General features: G+C 37.0%; 1 protein-coding gene across 9 annotated transcripts in view; it reads right to left on the bottom strand.

Moving 5' to 3' along the window:
- The window catches only part of ARHGAP21 (Rho GTPase activating protein 21), a 138,079-nt gene that overhangs the window by 47,254 nt on the left and 70,021 nt on the right, over positions 1-20,804 (bottom strand). For all 9 annotated transcript variants that reach the window (XR_004026809.1, XR_004026810.1, XM_030799012.1 and 6 more), the window contains 3 exons: positions 5,872-5,964; positions 4,277-4,355; positions 1,081-1,135 (listed from right to left, as the gene is read on the bottom strand). Coding sequence is in view for 7 of the 9 variants with exons in the window: in XM_030799012.1 (XP_030654872.1) it covers positions 1,081-1,135; positions 4,277-4,355; positions 5,872-5,964 (227 nt within the window). In the remaining 2 variants the exon portion in view is untranslated. The remainder of the gene's footprint in view (positions 1-1,080; positions 1,136-4,276; positions 4,356-5,871; positions 5,965-20,804) is intronic.

The following is a 20,804-nucleotide window of genomic DNA, read 5'->3' as shown; positions in this document are numbered from 1 at the left end:
ATCAATTGAAGGAAAGTGTTATTTTCTTGAATGAAGTGTGTGTGTGTGTGTGTGTGTGTGTGTGTATTTTTGTTTGTTTTTTTGAGATGAAGTTTCGCTCTTTCGCCCAGGCTGGAGTGCAGTGGCGCGATCTTGGCTCACTGCAACCTCTGCCTTCCGGTTTCAAGTGATTCTCCTGCCTCAGCCTCCCAAGTAGCTGGGATTACAGGTGCCCACCATAACGCCCAGCTAATTTTTGTATTTAGTAGAGATAGGGTTTCACCATGCTGGCCAGGCTAGTCTTGAACTCCTGACCTCATGAGCTGCCTGCCTCGGCCTCCCAAAGTGCTGGGATTACAGGCGTGAGCCACCGTGCCCAGCCGAAATTTATATTTTTGTCATCAGCAATATTTAAGCTTAGTAAAGGAGTTAAGTATTCCATTCAATTTCTTTATAAAAATCAGAAAAATATTTTAGACTAAATACTAAAATTTTCAAGTTTCATTTCAAGACCGTAACATATTTTCCCCTTAAGGTGTAGACTCCGTTCATTGTGAACATTTTAAGAATGAATTGATACTACTAACAATACTGCCTGGTGAATTTACAAACAGTAATATTTATTGGAAAATTAGAAAATGGCAATCATAAAATTTGTCCTCGTATTAAAAGAAGAAGATTCTATTTTTTTTTTCTCTGTACATAATGAGAAGGAAATAAAAAAGATTCTAATTCCTGGGGATATGCACTTGCACTCTGGACTCTTCCTTTGGTCCAAGGATGAACTAGAAGGCAACACTAGGACAAACTCTTTAGGAATCTCATTCTAAATGACAGCATTAAGAGTTCACTGTAGAATCAACATAACATTTCCATGTCACTTAATTGCAAAAACTTGACAATGGTATTTTTGGTCTGATTTTTGTAAAATGTAGAGAATTCCAGATTCTGTAAAAGGAACCAGAGGGTTTTTAAATTCTAGAATTTTTTTTATTAAAAAATTATTTATTAAAAAAATTCAATCTTTAATACTTCCATCAAAAATGTTTTCCTAACATTCATGACTGTAAAACAACTCATATATGAATAAATAAAACTTACCACTTGGAGAATGTCTTCATCTTTTGGCATAACACTAAGTTCCAATGTTGTATCACTGAAATTGAATATATATACTATTTTAGAAGAGGTAGAAGTGTATAAAAAAGACTTTATGGAAAAACAGTTAACTCAGAAGTATTTTTTAAATTGTTTAAGAGTTTATTTTGGTTTTCTTATATCTTTATTTTTAAAATCAAATCATTAGAATGAAAAGAAGTCACCTTTGTATACGTAAGTTAACTATATACAAAAGAGGGACGGACCCCTGCCATGTTTGTGCTATTCATAATCAGTAAAGTCTTCTTTATAACATGTTTCTAATTTAGAAATATAAAGTATGTTGCTTATATTAAAGAGTCCCAGGACAAAACTCTTAACAATATCAGTATACAATTATTTATTGTTTTATTCAAGTCACAAAACAAATTATAGATTGTTGTCATATAGTCTGTTCATCACGTTAAAATTCATTAACATCAAAGAACCCTCAAATTTAATATTTTAAGTAATTTTTTTTTTAGAGTGAGTCTCACTCTGTCACCCAGGCTGGAGTGCAGTGGCGCAATCTTGGCTCACTGCAACCTCTGCCTCCTGGGTTTAAGCAATTCTCATGCCTCAGCTTCCCAAGCAGCTGGGACTACAGGCATGCGCCACCATACCCAGCTAATTTTTCTATTTTTAGTAGAGAGGAGGGCCCACCACGTTGGCCATGCTGGTCTGGAATTCCTGACCTCAAGGGACCTGCCCACTTCGGCCTCCCAAAGTGCTGGGATTACAGGCGTGAGCCACTGCGCCCAGCCAAGTACTATTAAACATCTTAATTCTGCAATATTCCCTCCTGGCCTCAGAAGTGAAGGAAATCGCTTTACCATCACAACTACTGAGCTGACTCATTTTTAATAACTATATAACATTTCAACTATTTGCTTTCTTCCCTATGATTTACTTTTAGTGCCTTTACAGGGACAGCTCAAAGTCTAATTTTATTTTGGTTCTGTAAATTTCCTGCTGAAAATGATAGAGAAATTTCCCTAAGTTTAGAAAGTTCAAAAGGGTAAACAAAACTGAATCCTGTGATCTGGAGGTACATACAGATATGGCAAAGGTGCCAGGCGAAGCAGCTTTCATTCCCAGGCCAAGGTGGGTGGATCACTTGAGGTCAGGAGTTCGAGACCAGCCTGGCCAACATGGTGAAAACTCATCTCTACTAAAAATACAAAAATTAGCTGGACGTGGTGGCAGGTGCCTGTAATCCCAGCTTCTCAGGAGGCTGAGGCAGGAGAATTGCTTGAACCTGGGAGGCGGACATTGCAGTGAGCTGAGATCACGCCACTGCATTCCAGCCTGGGCGACAAGAGTGAAACTCCCTCTCAATTATACTAAACCCATGAGAACCACAGGTTCAAATAAATTTAACTAGCAAAATATGTAGGTACTTTCATTTCAATATTTACAGTTGGTAGAAACTGATGTTTAGATAAACTCCTGTGCAAGGACACATCTGTTTGTTTGTTGTTTTTGTTTTGAGACAGGGTCTCACTCTGACACCCAGGCTAGAGTGCAGTGGCTCTATCAAGGTTCACTTGATTGACCTCCTGGGCTCACTTGACTGACCTCCTGGACTCAGGTGATCCTCCCACCTCAGCCTCCCAAGTAGCTGGGACAACAGACACACACTACCACGCCCAGCTAATTTTTTGTAGAGACAGGGTTTCACCATGTTGCCCAGGCTAGTATCAAATTCCTGGGCTCAAGTGATCTGCCCACCTCAGCGTCCCAAAGTGCTGGGATTACAGGCATGAGCCACTGCACCCAGCCCGCAAGGACTCATGTTATATTAATCCACTGCAGAATCTCAAGGGCTTGTGGTGCATTACCCATTTGCTACCAACTGCAGACGGAAGAAAAACAACATTTTTAATGGAAATAAGATTATGAAAAAATATTTCTCTAATATTCAAATTGATTTTAGTGATTGAAGTGTTATTATTCTGAAAGATGAACTGTACCAGTAATAGAAGAATTAATGTAGATTTTGAAGAAAACAATGATTAAGTTGGTTTTTAAAGAAGAGATATTAACAAATACACTAAAAATCTTTTACGTTATGGGCTGACAAAACATATCGTTGTATTTATGATGATCTAAATTATTTTGAGGAAAAAAATTTTGGCAAATCTGTTATGCCTTGGAGAGGCTTTAAATTCATTATCAACATTAGAGGCAATATTCAAGAGTTGTTTTCTGTTAGACTCCCATTAAATATTAAAACATTAAAGAAAATACGCTGAGATCAATTAATCATGACCATGTCATTTAATTTTAAGAAATGGCAATGTATTAGGGCATTAGTGTAAATAATTCAGATTTCAGCATGAGCCACTCTAGATATAGTTAGGAGAGCTTGATAAAAATCTTCAGAAAATGAACTGCACTTGAATTACAAACAGGTGAGTTTGGCCAACAAAAAGCATTAAATAATCCAAAAGTTCCTGTATTTGAATCTGAGAAGAACCTCTTACAACACAGTGATGATCTGATTGGGCTCAGATCCATGGCCTAGCCTTGACAGAAATTCAATATGGTAATAACCTCTTTGGTTTCTAACTTATTTGTAATTTGGAAAAATTTTCTAGTTGTGTGGGTGAAACAGAGTAGGACTAAATGATCTTCGAGGTCTCATAGACAGTCACTCTATAAATATGTATCTAACTTTGGAGCTCAAAATCCTATTATTCTGTAAAATGCAGGAAGACAAATGGATTAAAAGGGAATGTCTTGTTGTCTTGGTTAGAAAAAATGAATTGATTTAGGCTAAGAAGATTATTCAAAAAGATACTTAAAAGTAACATACCCCAGTAAGAGGTTTTAAAATAAACTATATATGCATTTATTTATATATTAGAAACAAATTGTACATCTGTCACTTCAAATAAAAGGGGTAAACACAGTAAATCTAAAATGTGTGCCTCACAGCCTCTATGTAAATCTGATACATCTGTCAAGCCAAAGCCACCAACTAAGCTATCCTCAGATAGCTGGTCCTTGGCAACTCTCAAATGCATATCTAAGGGAAAGCTCCACGTCTCCTTGTCACCACAATTCCTTATAAGAATAGAAGATTGTATTAAATCCCCTATGTGCTCTATTGATTTGTAAAACCCATCTTTGGGTTTTAATGTTTTAAGACTCTTACCTGTTTTGAATTAAAGCAATTACTTGGGAATAGGTTTTGCCAATAACACTTTCTCCATTGACTTTTATAATTCGGTCACCTTCAAAGAGAAGTTAAAAAACATATGAGAAATCCTGCAGAAAGTCACTTTTGAACACTTTTGAAATATTTCTTGAATAATGTCCTTATTTTTAATGTGGTATATATTAAAATAATAAAATACAGAATTGTGAGAAAATTATTAGTATCATAATTATAAAATAATTATATGAATATCCTAGCTTATTACTTTTAAAGTTTTTACAAAAGTAAATACATTTTAATATATCCAGCTTTTTGTGAAACTAGCCATGTTGTAAGTAAGAGTTCCAGTCATTACTGAATTTAGAAATTTCAAAAGGTCTAGTCACCAGGAGACCAGAGCTATACTACTTACGCTCATATCAGTTGTTTCCTGAGTTGCAGAACTAATTATCTCTCCACTTACCCTGTTTTTTTTTGTTTTTTTTTTTGGAGACAGAGTCTCACTCTTGTCTCCCAGGCTAGAGTGCAGTGGTGCAATCTCGGCTCACTGCAACCTCTGCCTCCCAGGTTCAAGCGATTCTCTTTCTACTCTGAGTAGAGTAGGAAAGGAAAAGACAGAAACAAAGAACAGAGGAAAGAAGAAAATAGGCAAAAATGTACTTTTTGTGTGCTTATCACAGCATATCTCCACTTCATCTTCCCAATCATGTGGGGCTTAAAATACGACAGATGATACATTCTAAAGAAATCCCATATGCACACTAATATACATATTATACATATTAATGATATTTAAATCAGGCTTACTTTAAGTATAATAAAAAAAACTAAGGTGGGTAATACATTAACAGTACATCCTTATAAATCTTAGTGATGATGTCCACTACTTTCTAATATTTGTAGGTGAAAATATAGCATTTTATTTAAAAGGCAGTGAAATATAGTTTTTCAATAATTCCCATTTTAAATTGTTTAATGTTTAAAAAACAAAAGAAAAGAGTAACTATTTTAGAGTGTGCACTAATATAAATGAAATCTCTACTTAGGGTTTATTAAAGTCACAAATCACAAAACATTTTAGAACAAACAGCTACTATATCCAGCCAATTAGGCCACATATACTGACACCTTCAGATGAAGCCAGGCTTACATTCCGCATAGGAGACTTAAGCCACTTTGTGCTGCAAATTAATTAACTCAACTCTGGCAGATCAGGCACTTCCAGAACTTGAAAATCCAAGATTATTTCACTTATATCAAATAAATACCTTCATCATTTTGCTACTTTGTAATCCTTTGTCAAAATTCAATGCATGCAAAATTTGTTCCTTAAAAGAGCCTCTAAGAGTCTATTATCTGTGTGGTAATTAAAAGTGCTACAGTGTATCAATTTATATTGTTATTTCTGTTCAAACCCATCCATATGGGCATCAAGAAACATAATTAGTTCTCAAAATTAGTAACAACAGATGTGAAGGAAAAGGAAGAAGCATACAGAAAGATACAAAAGGAAAAAATATCGTACATGAAATATGGAAGAAATAAAGTGAAAAAGAAATTAAAACGTATTGTTTAAAGAAGAATATCAGCACCTGTACATAATCCAGCTTCAAAAGCAGGTCCTCCTTCTTTAACTTGCTTAACAAATATGGTATCCATTGGTTCCAAGCGGTTTCTTTGTTTTCCTGTTAGAGAAGCCCAAAGCATAATTTTACTTCACAATACTTCACTAAAATACCAAAATATAAAATAGTATTTGAGACAATTAAGCAAAGATTTTTAATGAAGTATTAAATACATATCCTGAATTTGGATGCTAAAATTATAATGTAGGGGTTTTCATTAATTCAAACATTTATTTTGCTTCTTCCATAATATAATGACAACCACAACACTGTAATGCTTTCCATTTATTGGCTACATTCTGTATGTCAGCTGCCACACTAAATACTGTATCTCAGAGCTAATTTCCATAGCAAGTAAGTACTACTACTACCATTCACAAAAAAGGAAACTGAAGCTTAGAGGGATTAAATAAAGTCTCCAAGGTCACACAGCTAACAAGTGCCAAAGCTGGTTACACAGGCGGTACTCACTCTACTGCTTTTGTTTTTTGTTTTGTTTTGTTTTTTTTTGAGATGGAGTCTCACTCTGTCACCCAGGCTGGAGTGCAGTGGTGCAATCTTGGCTCACTGCAACTTCCACATCCCGGGTTCGAGTGATTCTCCTGCCTCAGCCTCCTGAGTAGCTGGGACTACAGGTGTACACCACCCCGCCTGCTAATTTTTGTATGTTTTAGTAGAGATGGGGTTTCACCATATTGGCCAGGCTGGTTTCGAACTCCTGACCCCATGATTCCCCAGCCTCGGCCTCCAAAGTGCTGGGATTACAGGCGTGAGCCACTGCGCCCGGCCTCTACTGCTTCTTAATACTGCATTGTGCTAAGCATTAAAATGTAACAATGAACAAGACATATTCCTTTCCCTTCAGGGAGTCTGGTAGGAGGAGAAAGACATACAAACAAATAACAGTATAGTATAAAAAAGAATCAGAGACAAATATAAAATACAGTCATGGCAATGAGGAGAGCATGATCAACCCCGTAAGTCGGAATTTCACAAGCTGTTTTCCATGGATCATTGGCATTAACATCTAAGGTGTTTGCTAAAAATGGATGTTTTGGAGTCTGACCAGAAATCTGCTTTGTCAACAAGTTTCCCAGATGATCCTAACACACATTAAATTTTGAGAACAACTAGTTGTTTCAGTGAAATAGAAGTCAAGGAAAAATGTGCAGATGAGAGGACATTTAAGCTAAGTGATAAATAGCATAAGTATTGTGGGGGAAGAAGGAGGTACGCGGTGGTTCTAAAAGTGTGGTCCCAGGACCAGCAGCATCAGTATCACCTGGGAATATGTTAGGAATGCAAATTTGTGGACCCCACCCTAGATCTCCTGAATCAGAAACTCTGAGGTGATTGTGATGCACACTTAAGTTTGAGAATCACTGAAGTAGAAGACACAGTCCTGACACTTAAAGAAGAATGTAACTGAGAAAATAAGGCATATACACGTGTTGAGTAACATGATACTACTTGTTAAACAGCAATACTGGGCAAAAAATGATTGAGTGTCAAATACAAAGAGTTCATAATTATTGCCATATAAAACTGAATTGTTACCATAGTGTATGCACCAAGATGGCTTAAAGGAAGTTACTTAATAAAGGAATATCTATCACTAGCTCCCCTTAAATACTTAGCTATTTATTCTGAAAGATGCCCTCTAAAGCAATGAATGGCTAGATTTCAAAGGCAATGGGGCATAGCAGAAATTGCTTGTTTTAGAAGCGAGTAGACATCGGTCCAAATCCCTTCCTTTGCCACTTGAAATTTTCTGTGTGCTACACTTTATTTTTCTTCATAAAACTTACAACCCACTACCTAAAATTACATTTTTATTTGCTTACATGTTTGTTGTATATCTCTCTAACACAAAGAGCAGGAATTTTTGCAATGCTCACTAATATCCATAGCACAGAGCAGGCATTCAATAAATAATTATTCAATGAATTAATACATTTATTATTTAGTTTAAATTCACACCAGCCCTCAAGATGGGCATTATGATCCTAAAATTGCCATTTGAGTGAAGAGGAAAAAGAGACTCAGTAACTTGCTAAGAGGCAGCATAGGGATTTGAACCCAGGCCTGAATTCAAGTGTGGCAATTCCATGCTGCCTCAAAAGTAACTGAAAGTGATTTATTTCTCAAGCTCTACTGTATTCAAGCAGACAGTCCATTTGAAATTAATTTAAAAGGAAAAATACTTTCTTACCAAGTTGCTTCAAATGCAAACGCTGAATTCCAATCAAGTTGGTGATCAAGTTAGGTCACTCTGTGGTCAATCTAATATTTACAATAGTTGGCATTAAAGAAAAAACATCTATCTTCTTGGCTAGAGATCTAAAGGCTTAGTAAGTTTTGTTGCATCAAGTCACTGCTTTCATGGAAAGATTTATATAATAAAAGAGAAGAGACATTGTTCCTATTAATGTCTTCTAGTCTACTGTGTCTCAAAGGTGATTATTTCATACTTAAAAATACAAAATGTAAATGACCATTAACGAATTCTACAAAATAATAAAATGTTGGTTGGGTAGCAATGCGGTGACTTCTGAAAATTCTGATACAAAATTTCACTTACACAGAATAGAGGTGGTCCAAAATAATGTGGTGTTAATTCTATAAAAGAAAATACTAATTTTGAAATGACTGCCGTTGTAAAGTCAGACATACTTTGCCACTGACAAATCTTTCAATACACTATGCCTGAAAACATACGAAGATGGAATAGATTAAAATAGAGTCCAATCCTATAGCAAGTACTGTTACATCTGCTGAGAGTTACACTTTTAATTCTTGCTCACTTTTTTTTTTTTTTTTTTTTTTTGAGACAGTCTTGCACTGTTGCCCAGGCTGGAGTGCAGTGGTGTGATCTTGGTTCACTGTAACCTCCGCCTCCCAGGTTCAAGCAATTCTCCTGCCTCAGCCTCCCGAGTAGCTGGGATAACAGGTGCCCGCCACCATGCCTGGCTAATTTTTTTGTATTTTTAGTAGAGATGGGGTTTCACTATGCTGGCCAGGCTGATCCCGAACTCCTGAGCTTCCCAAAGTGCTGGGATTACAGGTGTGAGCCACCGAGCCCAGCCTCTTGCTCACTTTCCTTTCTGAACTTTCTCCAAAAATCTGACTTGCTACCTAGCTATCATCCAATTCCTCCTAGAGAGAGAAAAACATTTCCCGTAAATATCCCTTAAATATAAGCAGATTTCACTAAGAAATATACTTTTCTTCAATTTCTATACACCTTGGCTCTATGTCTTGAGTTAAACACTTGACTCACGAATTTTAAGAGTGTCTTCTTTTTAAGATATGTGCTCCGCAATTTTGCCAGAACTGGAAATCAAAAGTATCATATTTAACACGTGTGTCGTTCACAAGCTCTCTCAGGTCTTTAGTTTTTGCAAATAAATTTCTAGATATGCAGAACTAAAAGCCCGATCCCGAACTGTGGTAATTCACCAGGAAAAATGACTCCTTACTTCCCTGTATGATTACTTAGGAGACCCAGATGGCTTGCCTGGAAATTCTTAGTAAAAGCCTCTTTCAATTCCAAATCCGTATTTTATAACTTCTCAATTTTTTTGAGAACACATGGGACATGTTTCAAAGAACTGTTAAATACCTTATTCAAATATCATTTCCTAACCTTATCAAAAGAGAATGTGTCTTTTTGGCACATACATGCAGTTAAATCTTCCTATATTTGCAGAAAAGAAGGTAAAAAGACAATTAACTTACATGGATGAGAACAGCTAAAGTAACCAGGTTCAGAAAAAGTCCCATTTTATGTTATAATATATAATTAGTACTGACTTAAAAAGACATAAAAAGCACATGTAAATTTACATGAACTTGAATAGTACACTTGAAATCAGAAACAATACACAGACGTCTACAATGAAGTAAATATGATCAGTTGGGGAAAAATAACTTGAGTAAAAAAATTAATTATATATAGGTAGTAGCTGCCATCTAAATACTGAATGTTCAGGTGGATGTGATTCTTATTCTCTGTATTAATTATAATGCAACAGTTAAGACCTTGGGCCCTATAACCATATTACATGGTTTAAAATCCCACCTCTGTCATTCATTTTCCAAGTGGGGTCATCAGATTTTGCAATATTTGATATATATTTAAACTAACAAATAGTAGTAGTCTATCTGAAATTCAAGTTTAATTGAGCATTCTGTATTTCATATGACAACCCTATATCCAAGTGATTTTAGATGAATGATTTGTACGTGCCCCTAGTTTACTGACCTGAAAAATGGGGATGATAATAATTATTCCTACCTCGCAAGGTTGTTGTGAGGATTAAAAAAAGATAATCCAGTAAAGCATTTATATAATATCTGGTACATGCAGGCATTTGTTAAGTATTACTTACTATTATGATAGTCCTGATTATAAACTTTTCAGGTTTACAAACAGATCAGAGATGATCTTGGGTACACAGGGCCTGTCACATCGCAAGTGAGCAATAAATACTGGTTGAAAGGACACTCATCAAACTCAACTGTCATATTATAGGAAAGTCAAGGAATACTGCCGGGGTATGGGATGGGACAGGAAACATGAAAGAAAAGAAAGTAAAAAGGTAAAAAGAAATTATACTAAAAAAATTTCCAATAACTCTGACACAAACTATACACCTGTCTTCAAAGAGATTGTGTCTAAAACCAAAGTGCTAAATCTATAGGCCTGGGGGCTTTGTCAGTCAAAAAGGATGAGTTACATCTCTAGTGACCTCCTTCTTTGGAGAAAGCCTAAGACAAAATCATTTGCAACATCTAAATTATTTGAAATTTTTAAATATTAAGTATACAAAAAAAACAGACTAAAGCTAATAGATTACTTTTAAGAAGCAACAAAATTTGAACTATGACAGTTACCAAAAGGACTCTGTAATGAAGATCACAGAGAAACAGATCATGATGGTAAGAAAATCCTACAGTTCTGAGGACAAGAGAAACATATTTCTTAACAGACTGGAAAAATACATAGTTCATACAAAGAAAAACTATCCCACATTTTAATCAAGAGCAAAGCAATAGAAAATAATGGCTCTTGTCTATGGCCATACCACCTTAAATGTGCCCAATCTTGTCTGATGTCAGAAGTTTAGCAGGACTGAGGCTGGTTAATACTTGGATGGGAGACTGCCTGGGAATATCAGGTGCTATAGGCTTAAAAAAAAATAAAATATAAAAGAAAGAAAGAAAATAATGGTTATAACTGAGATTGAGCTTTTGTTTCTTCTCTCTCAGAATTCCCAAACTTGCTATTGGATAATTTTTTTAATTAAACCAGATCTCTGCTTTTATGAAACTTATTTTAAAAAACTGTATTTTTTCCATTGGTTTCTTTGTTGCCAAAGAAAAATTTGTATCTTTATACAACAAAAGGCCGTTGAAATGAGACTGTGCTCCAATCTGAAAGTCAGATAAGCCTCAGAAGAAGTATACCCTCCAGAAAGGTGGAAAGCTAAAGAGGTTTATCACCTAATGGAATATGAAGGCACCAAGCATCAGTTATTTAAGGGAAATAAATAGCATATTGAAATTAATACCTATTTTTCAGATAAAAAAATAACTGAAACCCCGACACAGACTGAAATATATAGCAAAGTTATGTCTGAGTGATGAAAAGGCATCTTTATTTCTCTTTGATAGAAAATAGACTGCCACAGAAAAAAACAGCATATAGAAGAATTTATTGAGCAATAGGAACGTGGATCTATTAAGGAAAAAAACAAAAATAAGGAGTAATATACACCAAATTCAGGCTAGTAATTACCTCTGGAGGAAGAGAATAGGAAAAGAGTGGCATAAAAGGGCCTTATTATATTTGCAGTCATTTATGTCTTCAGGAGAGAGAAAAAGAGGAGAAAGAAAGGTTATGAGGCGGTGGAGGTAAAGCTGAAATGTTAAGATGACAAAGATGGGTGGCAAGCATTTAGAAGTAACATTTTTGTTTGCCTAAAATATTTCATAACTATTATTTCTTATTGTTGACAACAGGCTTCTAACTTTTATTTTGGGATACGGTTTACTGGTATCTTAAGAGTCTAACAGAGACACAATGTCCAACATTAAAAATCCATATGTATCATATGATAAATATATCCTATATAAGTCATTAAGCAGAATCCAATTTAAGAAGACTGCTATGGCAGATTATTAGTCCTTTCTTTGTTCGTTTGTTTGTTTTCTGGTAAGGAGAGAAGCACTAAGAAAGATGTGCCAACTTATTAAATCTAGCTGTTCCCCAAATTCTCACTCAAAATGCTCTCACTTGCAGGTGATAGCTAGCACTTTAAAATTATATCTCCAAGTCTCCAATCTGCAGATCCAGCAATTACCATGAGCTCCCAAACCCAAATTCCGATCATCTCTGGATACTGTCAGTAGAATGTCACCTGTCAGGTCTCAATCACATTATATCTATTATTAGTAAAAACATACTATCTTTCTAGTCAACCTGATCTTCAAGTAATAACAAATAGAACAAAATGAAATAAGAAAATTTGTTTAATATAAAAAGGCAAACCATGTTCTAACTGAATCATGCTAACCTTTCTTTCAACCCACACCTCTCTAGTTTTTAAAAGGTTTTACTGGCCAGGCACGGTGGCTCACACCTGTAATCCCAGCACTTTGGGAGGCAGAGGCGGGTGGATCACGAGGTCAGGAGTTCAAGACCAGCCTGGCCAAGATGGTGAAACCCTGTCTCTACTAAAAACACACAAAAAATTAGCCAGGCATTGTGGCACATGCCTGTAATCCCAGCTACTTGGGAGGCTGAGGCAGATAACTGCTTAAACATGGGAGACGGAGGTTGCAGTGAGCCTAGACTGCGCCATTGCACTCCAGCCTGGGTGACAAAGCGAGACTCCATCTTGGAAAAAAAAATAAAAGTTTTGCTGTGGAAATGTCCAGCATACACAAAAGTAGAGAGAACAATAAAGCCCCATGAATGCAGCTTAAATAATTATAAAAAAATTTTCAGTCTTGTCTTGCTTCATTGAAACCCATCCACTTTAAAACATTTTAATGCAAATCCCAGATATCATGTCATTCATAGATACTTTAAATATATCCATATACACCACTAACAGATAAGAACTGTATATTTTCTTAAAGGCAAGACAACAAAATCCTTCAACAGTTCTTCACAGTATGTAACTTTCTGCACTATGTGATTTGTACTGTAAGCTGACAAACAAACCCACTCTATTTTCATCTTCCTAAATACCTACTTAACATTAATAAAAAGCAGTATGTCATGACAGAAATGATAGCCCCAACGGCTATGAAATAAATTTAGAAAGGTTTCACATGTAAAAATCATAATAGAATACTAAATTAAGTGCCTTAACAAGCAGCCCAATGCACCTGCTCTACCTATGTATTCAAGTTCAGTGAGTTCATATACGCACGAGAATACATAGTACATGAAAATCTCCAGCACACAGAACAGTACCTGGCACATAGTAGATACTCAATAAATGTTTGCTAATTAAAACTAGAGCCCTGGAGAATGCCAATAGTAAAAATTCCCAAAACCAACTTGGAGAGTTGTTTCAGGGACAAAGCAATAGTGCTATGACTAATCTATACTATTTCCCTCAAATAGTATAAGGAAAACGCTGCCACTCAACAGTAGTTTAAGTACAATACCACTAGGTGTCAGACATGAATCAAAATTTTCTGGCATTATGAACTATCTAGGCAAGAGAGACTCTGGATGGGTTATTCATTCAACAAATATTTACCGAGCTCTTACAAATGTGCCAGGCATTGATTATCCTACAATGAACAAAGAATCCTGGCATACTACTTCTAAAGTATTTGAAGTTCATGTAGCATTGTACATTTCACATGTAACATTTCACACACAATATTATCCTATCTAGATTCATAGTCCTATTATTTCTGTTATGCTAGAATTTAATTTTTCTGCAAACTCAGAAAAATTTGTTATGGTGCTCTAGCCAACTATCTTTCTATCTGACTTTATCACCTCTCAATCCTTTAACCAATTAAACTTGCTTGACTTTATTAAGACCTTCCATTCCCTTTAGCCTTCTCCATTCTTCTAAACTATCAGTCTCCCTCCAGAAATTACTTTCATGCTCATTCGGCAACACATATACTAAAATTGGAACAGAAGTTACTTTCTTTCTTACTAAGATTACCCATGGATCAGTATTTCAACAAAATTCACCAGCACCCTCAACTTCCTTTCCCCTTAACCTTTCAAAGCATTCGATTTGCCGGTCTCTAACTACGGAGAATTCCAAAATACACCTGCTCTGTTCTTGTTCTTGGCCTGCTACTACAGCTGAATAAAACTGCGTAACAATAATTGATTTACAATTTCCCAGTTCAGCTAAGTTCTTGACACTGCTCAGAAAAGTCTCTTGCTTGCATTTTAATTCCTGCCCCCTCAAGGTTGCTGTTTCAAACTTCTAGTAATCTTCTTTTTTATTTATTTATTTTTATAAAGACAAGGTCTTGCTACATTGACCAGGGTGATCTCGAACTGACTTCAAGCGATCCTCCTGCCTCAGCCTCCCACCCAAAGTGCTGGGATTACAGGCATGAGTCACCACACCCGGCCATCATAACCCTCTTTAACTTGCTGTTCCATGCTGATTTCCTCACAGTAGTTCAATAACCTTGTCTCCCAGTTCACTCAATTGCTATAACCTCAACTTTTTTTTTCTTTGCCTGTCCTCATTTTCTTTGTCCTATTTCAGGTAGGGATTTAGTCATCAGTCCTCTTCAGGACCTTGCCACCATAATTCTCTCTTCTCACATGTAAAACTTCAGTGAGAAAATCCCTAGTGTTCTGTCCAAATCTCATGGATATATAAAAGCTTCCCAAACAACAAAAGTTCTCTCCACCTTTCCATATAGCTATCCTCTCTATCCCTTTGTTTTTCAAACTACTTACAAATGTAGTAAGTACATTACTTACCTTCAGTTACCTCTAATTCAGGGTTTCTCAGGAATTAATAAATATCTCCTGGGGGGCAAAATTGCCAACTACCCCACCCTGACCTTGTCACGGTTTGCTGCTCTAATTTTTATGTTCCAACCCACTCTTATTTGTCTTCCTCCTCCCTTCCATCCACTGCACTGAAACTGTTCTCAGTAACTTTACCAAACTGCCATTTGTCAGGTCTAGTCCAACTGTATCTCTTTAGTCCAAATCCTAATGAATTCTCTATGACAAAGGACAAATTTTCCACTCCCCTTGCCCCACTTAAAATTATCACCTCCTAATAAGCAAATTACCAACTCCTCCTGGTTGTCCTCAGACCTTTCCACTACTTACTCTCAAATTTCCTTTCTGATTCTTCTTTCTCTGACCATCTCTTAGAGTCCTGTCTTTATTCTACATGTCTTTATCCTCTCTGTGTATGGTTTCACTTATGCTTAAGACTTAATTATAACATATAAAATGACTGTCAAATCTATTTTCAACCCGTAACCTCTTTCTTGAGAACTCTAGAAACAAATTTTCAGCTAGATACTGAACTCTCTACAGGCATCAGAAATGCAACTTATCCCAAACTAAACTCATTTCTCCAGAGGAAGGAGAGATATATTTCACTTCAATATCCTTCGATCCTTCATTTAATGACACCTCCATCTGTCCAGTCACTCAAGCCAGAAAAACATAATGCTCCACAAGGCATCTTTAACTGGAGACACACACTCCATTCTAAAATCTTTCCACCAAATCTGGGCAAATGTAACTTCTAAATGTCTCTAAAATCTGTTCTGGAATGCCATTTTTCCTTCCTCCTGATAAACTCCTATTCATCTGTTAACAACCCAATGGACACCCCACCTGAGATCCCCTCACCTGATGGTTAAAACTGACTTCAAGAAGTTCCAGCCAGGTGTGGTGGCTCATATCTGTAATCCCAGAATTTTGGGAGGCTGAGATGGGTTGATCACCTGCAGTCAGGAGATCGAGACCAGCCTGGCCAACATGGTGAAACCCCATCTCTACTAAAAAAAAATACAAAAATTAGCAGGGTGTGGTGATGAGTGCCTGTAGTCCCAGCTACTAGGGAGGCTAAGGCAGGATAATTGCTTGAACCCAGAAAGCATAGGATCCAGTGAGCCAAGATCGTGCTGCTACGCTCCAGACTGAGCAACAGAGTGAGGCTCTGTCTCAGAAAAAAAAAAAAAAGTTTCTAGTTTGGTGGAGGATATAAGTATAAAAGAATTACATAAGTACAAAAATAAAGGTATATGCAGTTGTTGTAGGATCATGGCACAAGGAATCAGAGTCTGTATTCTATATATATTCATTAGATGTATACGTGCCAGGAACTGTTCTGGGCTTTAAGAGATAAAGTAAGAAAATAAAGTTTCTGCTCTACATTCCAACTGAGAGAGAAAAATGCTCAGGAAGAAATAAGTAATATGAGAAGTGGTGACAACTGCAATGGAGAACAATAAGCAGAGTGAGAAGGAAAGGAAGAGGGAAAGGCAGGGCTGTTTTTCTGAAGTGGTCAGGGAAGGCCTCTCTAACAGGTGACATGTGCACAGCTATCTGAAGGAAGTGAGGTTAGAGGCCGCATCACTTCCTTCCCAGTAATTAGTTTAGTGAGTGGCTCACAGGACTGACTCAACAGATGTTTGCTAAAGGAATAAATAAAAATTATACTTCTGATTTAATGTGCTCGGCATTTACATGTAAATATTTCTTTTCTGTTTTTATAGCAAAGATGAAAAATTATCTGTTAAACATCAAAAACAGGGACTGTAACTATTATAATTAAATCTTTACTAAATGGATTTATGAATCACATACTTTCAATGTAGGCTAACTAGCTGGAGAGCAATTAGGAAGGAAAATGGGACTACTCAACTAGGGGGTGTCTATGATTAAGGTCTTAAGTTATGGAGCGGCTGAAAAAAAAGACAGCTCAACTTCTATGAACTCAACTTGGCCAGGTGTGGTGGCTCATACCTGTAATCCTAGCACTCTGGGAGGCGGAGCCAGGAGCCTAGTTCAAGACCAGCCTAGGCAACATGGCAAAACCTTGTTGCTACAAAAAATACAAAAATCAGTCAAGCACGGTGGTGCAAGCCTGTGGTCCCAGCTATTCCAGAGGCTGAGGTGGAGGTTGCAGTGAGCTGAGATTGTGCCACTGCACTCCAGCCTGGGAGACAGAATGAGACCCTATATTTAAGGGGGAAAAAAAATGGCTCAGCATGGTAGCTTGGTTTTGTAATCCTAGCACTTTGGGAGGCCAAGGTGGGAGGATCACTTGAGCTCAGGAGTTCAAGATCAGCCTGAGCAACACAGTGAGAACTTGTCTCTAAAAAAATTTTAATAATAAAAAGAAACCATTATACAATGATTTGATCATCATACAATGTATATATGCATTAAAATATCACACTGTATCTCATAAATATGTATAATTGTCAATTATAACTTTAAAAATTAATTTAGAAAAAAAAGCTCAAAATTACCTAATTACAGAGTTACCTCTAGAGTAACATTTCTATAAAGAAGTTCTTTCCAGAGGAGAAATTAATATTCTGGAGAACATTAATACTCTGCCATGCACTTTTCTTCTTTTTCACCTGTATTGTCCTATCTGTTCAGTGTCTCCAATTAGTTCTCTGAAATCCTAAATTTCATGTTAAGTGTTTTAGAACCCTTGAAGAGATTTTTTAAATTTCATTTATTTTCTTGGCTGCCAAATTAACTTTATGCACTGCTTTTCAAACTCTTAAAATCTACTCCTAGAAATGGAATTTCTGACAATGCTACTTTAATCCAGTTGAATTCCTTGCATTTTAGATCACTATAAACAAGGTTTCCTGGGATTTGAAGTAAAAGATTTTCTTTTAACCTTTCATCTAACTTGACCACCTTACTTTACCAGTTTATTTTACAAAGAGGACGTTCAAGTTGTTATGTAAATCCAGGATTACCATGTTTTTGTTATTACTGTTCTAGCTTACACACATAGCAGCTATGGGAAACTGATTTCTAAATCAAAAAAGCGTCACCGGCACTTTGTGTTAGAGAGGTTGATGGGAAAAGACAAAAGAAAAGTAGGAGGGCAGTCAGAAATCTGCTTTTCTTCTTCAACAGCAGAGGTTAGATACTAACTTAGCAAATTTTGCAGCTTTGAGAGCAGTCATTTTAGAAGCTTGTGCCAATTCAAGATGGTGGTCATCATTAGAAATACCCCAGTGCACCTCTCTTTATTCAACACATTTACTCAGCAAACATCTGAGCTCCTACTATATGTACCAGGTACTTACTAGGAACTGAAAACTCAGCAACAAAAGACAATTTCTATCCTTAATGATCTTTGCTCTGAAAGTAATACATAAAAAATATTATTTTCCATAAAAATACTGAAAAGTCAAAGTATGTAAGAAGAATTTACGTTGCATATTCTTTTTTTTTTTTCCCAGACAGTCTCACTGTGTTCCCCAGGCTGGAGTGCAGTGACACGATCTTGGCTCACTGCAACCTCTGCCTCTTGGGTTCAAGTGATTCTCCTGCCTCAGCCTCCCAAGTAGATGGGATTTACTGGCATGCGCCACCACACCCGGCTAATTTTTGTATTTTTAGTAGAGACGAGGGTTTCACCGTGTTGGCCAGACTGGTCTCAACTCCTGACCTCAGGTGATCCACCCACCCCGGCCTCCCAAAGTGCTAGGATTACAGGCGTGAGCCACCGTGCCCAGCCTGCATATTCTAATGCTCAGTCTTTGCCTCTCATTTCTCTATTTGCCTTCATTAGGTTCATGCTGCTGCCACCACCTCCCTCCAACAGGTACGTCAGGAGGAAAAAATTCCCTACTTGTTTACCACATAGCATGAACAATCACTCAGACTGTCTCCAAAATATGAGTAGAATTTTCCAGTAGAGAATTAGGGAAAAGGTCTATAGCTTTCAAAAATTGTGAAAAATCAATCTACTTCATCTTATACAAAATATCCCTTCAAACATCTGAAAGCAGCTATCACTTTTTCCCTAAGCAATTCTCTTTCAAGCAAAGTTTCAAGTTGTCTCCATCTTCTTTTTAAAAGTACATATCATTGTTCAGCCGGGTGCAGTGGCTCATGCCTGTAATCCCAGCACTTTGGGAGGCCGAGGTGGGTGGATCACCTTGAGGTCAGGAGTTCGAGACAGCGTGGCCAACATGGTGAAACCCTGTCTCTACTAAAAATACAAAAATTAGCCAGGCGTAGGGGTAGGTGCCTATAATCCCAACTACTCAGGAGGCTGAGGCTCTGAGTAGTGCCTGAGGGGGCACTGCCTGAGGCCAGGAGTTCAAGATCAGCATGGGCAACACAGTGAGACCCCATCTCTTTAAAAAAAAAAAAAAAAAAAAAGCAACATGTAGATAGGAAGGAGATAATGGAGTTAAAATGTTCTAAGGTCCTTATATTTTATAAGAGTAGAACAGAATTTTAAGTAGCATTAGACTTTGATGAGCTTGCATATTGCTTCTAGGATAACCACTAAAAGAAGGGTAATAATGTTATTTAACCTTTCAAGCAGAAAGTATAAAAGAGAAATTATTTTTTAATCTCAGAAAAGAGAAAAATATAAGAATAAACCAAGAGAAAGTTCAAAATAAAAGATTAAACAATAAATACATAATTAATTACGTTAAATACGTAGGTGAAAATTTCTAAATCTACCTACGGTGAACTAGCTGGTTACAGAATCAACTCTTCCACCCATGAATAACAGCCAGAAAAGCTAGACGATGTATAACCACATTTGTGTGAAGGCACCAGAAAGCTACCAAGGCAGAGATGGCTTAATGGGACAAGTTTCCAAATAGATGGAAATCCAGAGATGTGAGTCCAGTGCTTTGCACAACTGTTCACCTTGAGGCATTTCCTGTTTCCAAAGTAATGGCTGAGACACTGACCAGCTGCACAGAGCTTCCATCAATCTCAAAAGGCTGAGGAGACCAAAAAAAAAAAAAGGAACTTCAGGGCCAGCCAAGGAAAAGAGCTCTAGAAAACACCATGTTTTCGCTTGGGGTCTACCAAAAGAATACAACCTGTGAGCAGGGGTGAAAAGAAAAGGCCAACCATGGCAAGCATGGAGGTGGGCTGTTCCTCCACACACCTCCTTCTGAAGAACCTGCCGCGGGGAAGACTGTGACTGACAGCCCCAGCTGCCGCCCTTTGGATCCATCACCATGTTCATGCAGAGGCCACATTTCCCCATTCCTGCCCAAGGCAGGATTCTTCTAAAAGACAAGTATTTGCCTGGGGACTCTTCACTGGCCCAGCAGAGGAGTTCTTAGATCTGTGCTGCAGGCTGGGGCCCTTCCTACCAATTCTTTCCTTTCCTCTCTTCCTTCACAGGGGTCAGGCCTGTCTCATGGTCTCAGGTTTTCCCCTGTCCTCTCTTGCTTTCTTCTTTATCCTTTACAAGCATTGCCCTCAATAAGCCTTCTGCATATCTCATCCTGGTTTAGTATCTGCTTCCATCTTGATGTCTGCTACTCAACACCAATTATCAGATCAAGGCCCACCTTTAGGTGAAGGCAATCCTTGAGCAGAGATGCAAAAATTCTAAATAAAACAGAAAACCAAATCTGGTGATATATAAAAAAGCATCACACATTGTGAACAAGTTTGGTTTAGTCCAGTAATGCAGGGCTGGTTTCACATTTGAAAACTTTATCAACATGATCTACTACATTAAGTGATTAAGGAAGAAAAATCAAAGGATTATCCTAAAAGATGCAGACCATTTTAACACTCATTCATGAGAGAGATACACCACATTCATAGATCAAAAGATTCCATATTTCAAATATTCCAGTATTATAAACAATATAAAACCAATCAAAATTCCAACAGAATTTTTTCT

This window comes from Nomascus leucogenys, chromosome 18, assembly GCF_006542625.1.
Source record: "Nomascus leucogenys isolate Asia chromosome 18, Asia_NLE_v1, whole genome shotgun sequence".
In the NCBI taxonomy this organism is placed as follows: Eukaryota; Metazoa; Chordata; class Mammalia; order Primates; family Hylobatidae; genus Nomascus; species Nomascus leucogenys.
This window is presented reverse-complemented; position numbering and strand designations above follow the sequence as displayed.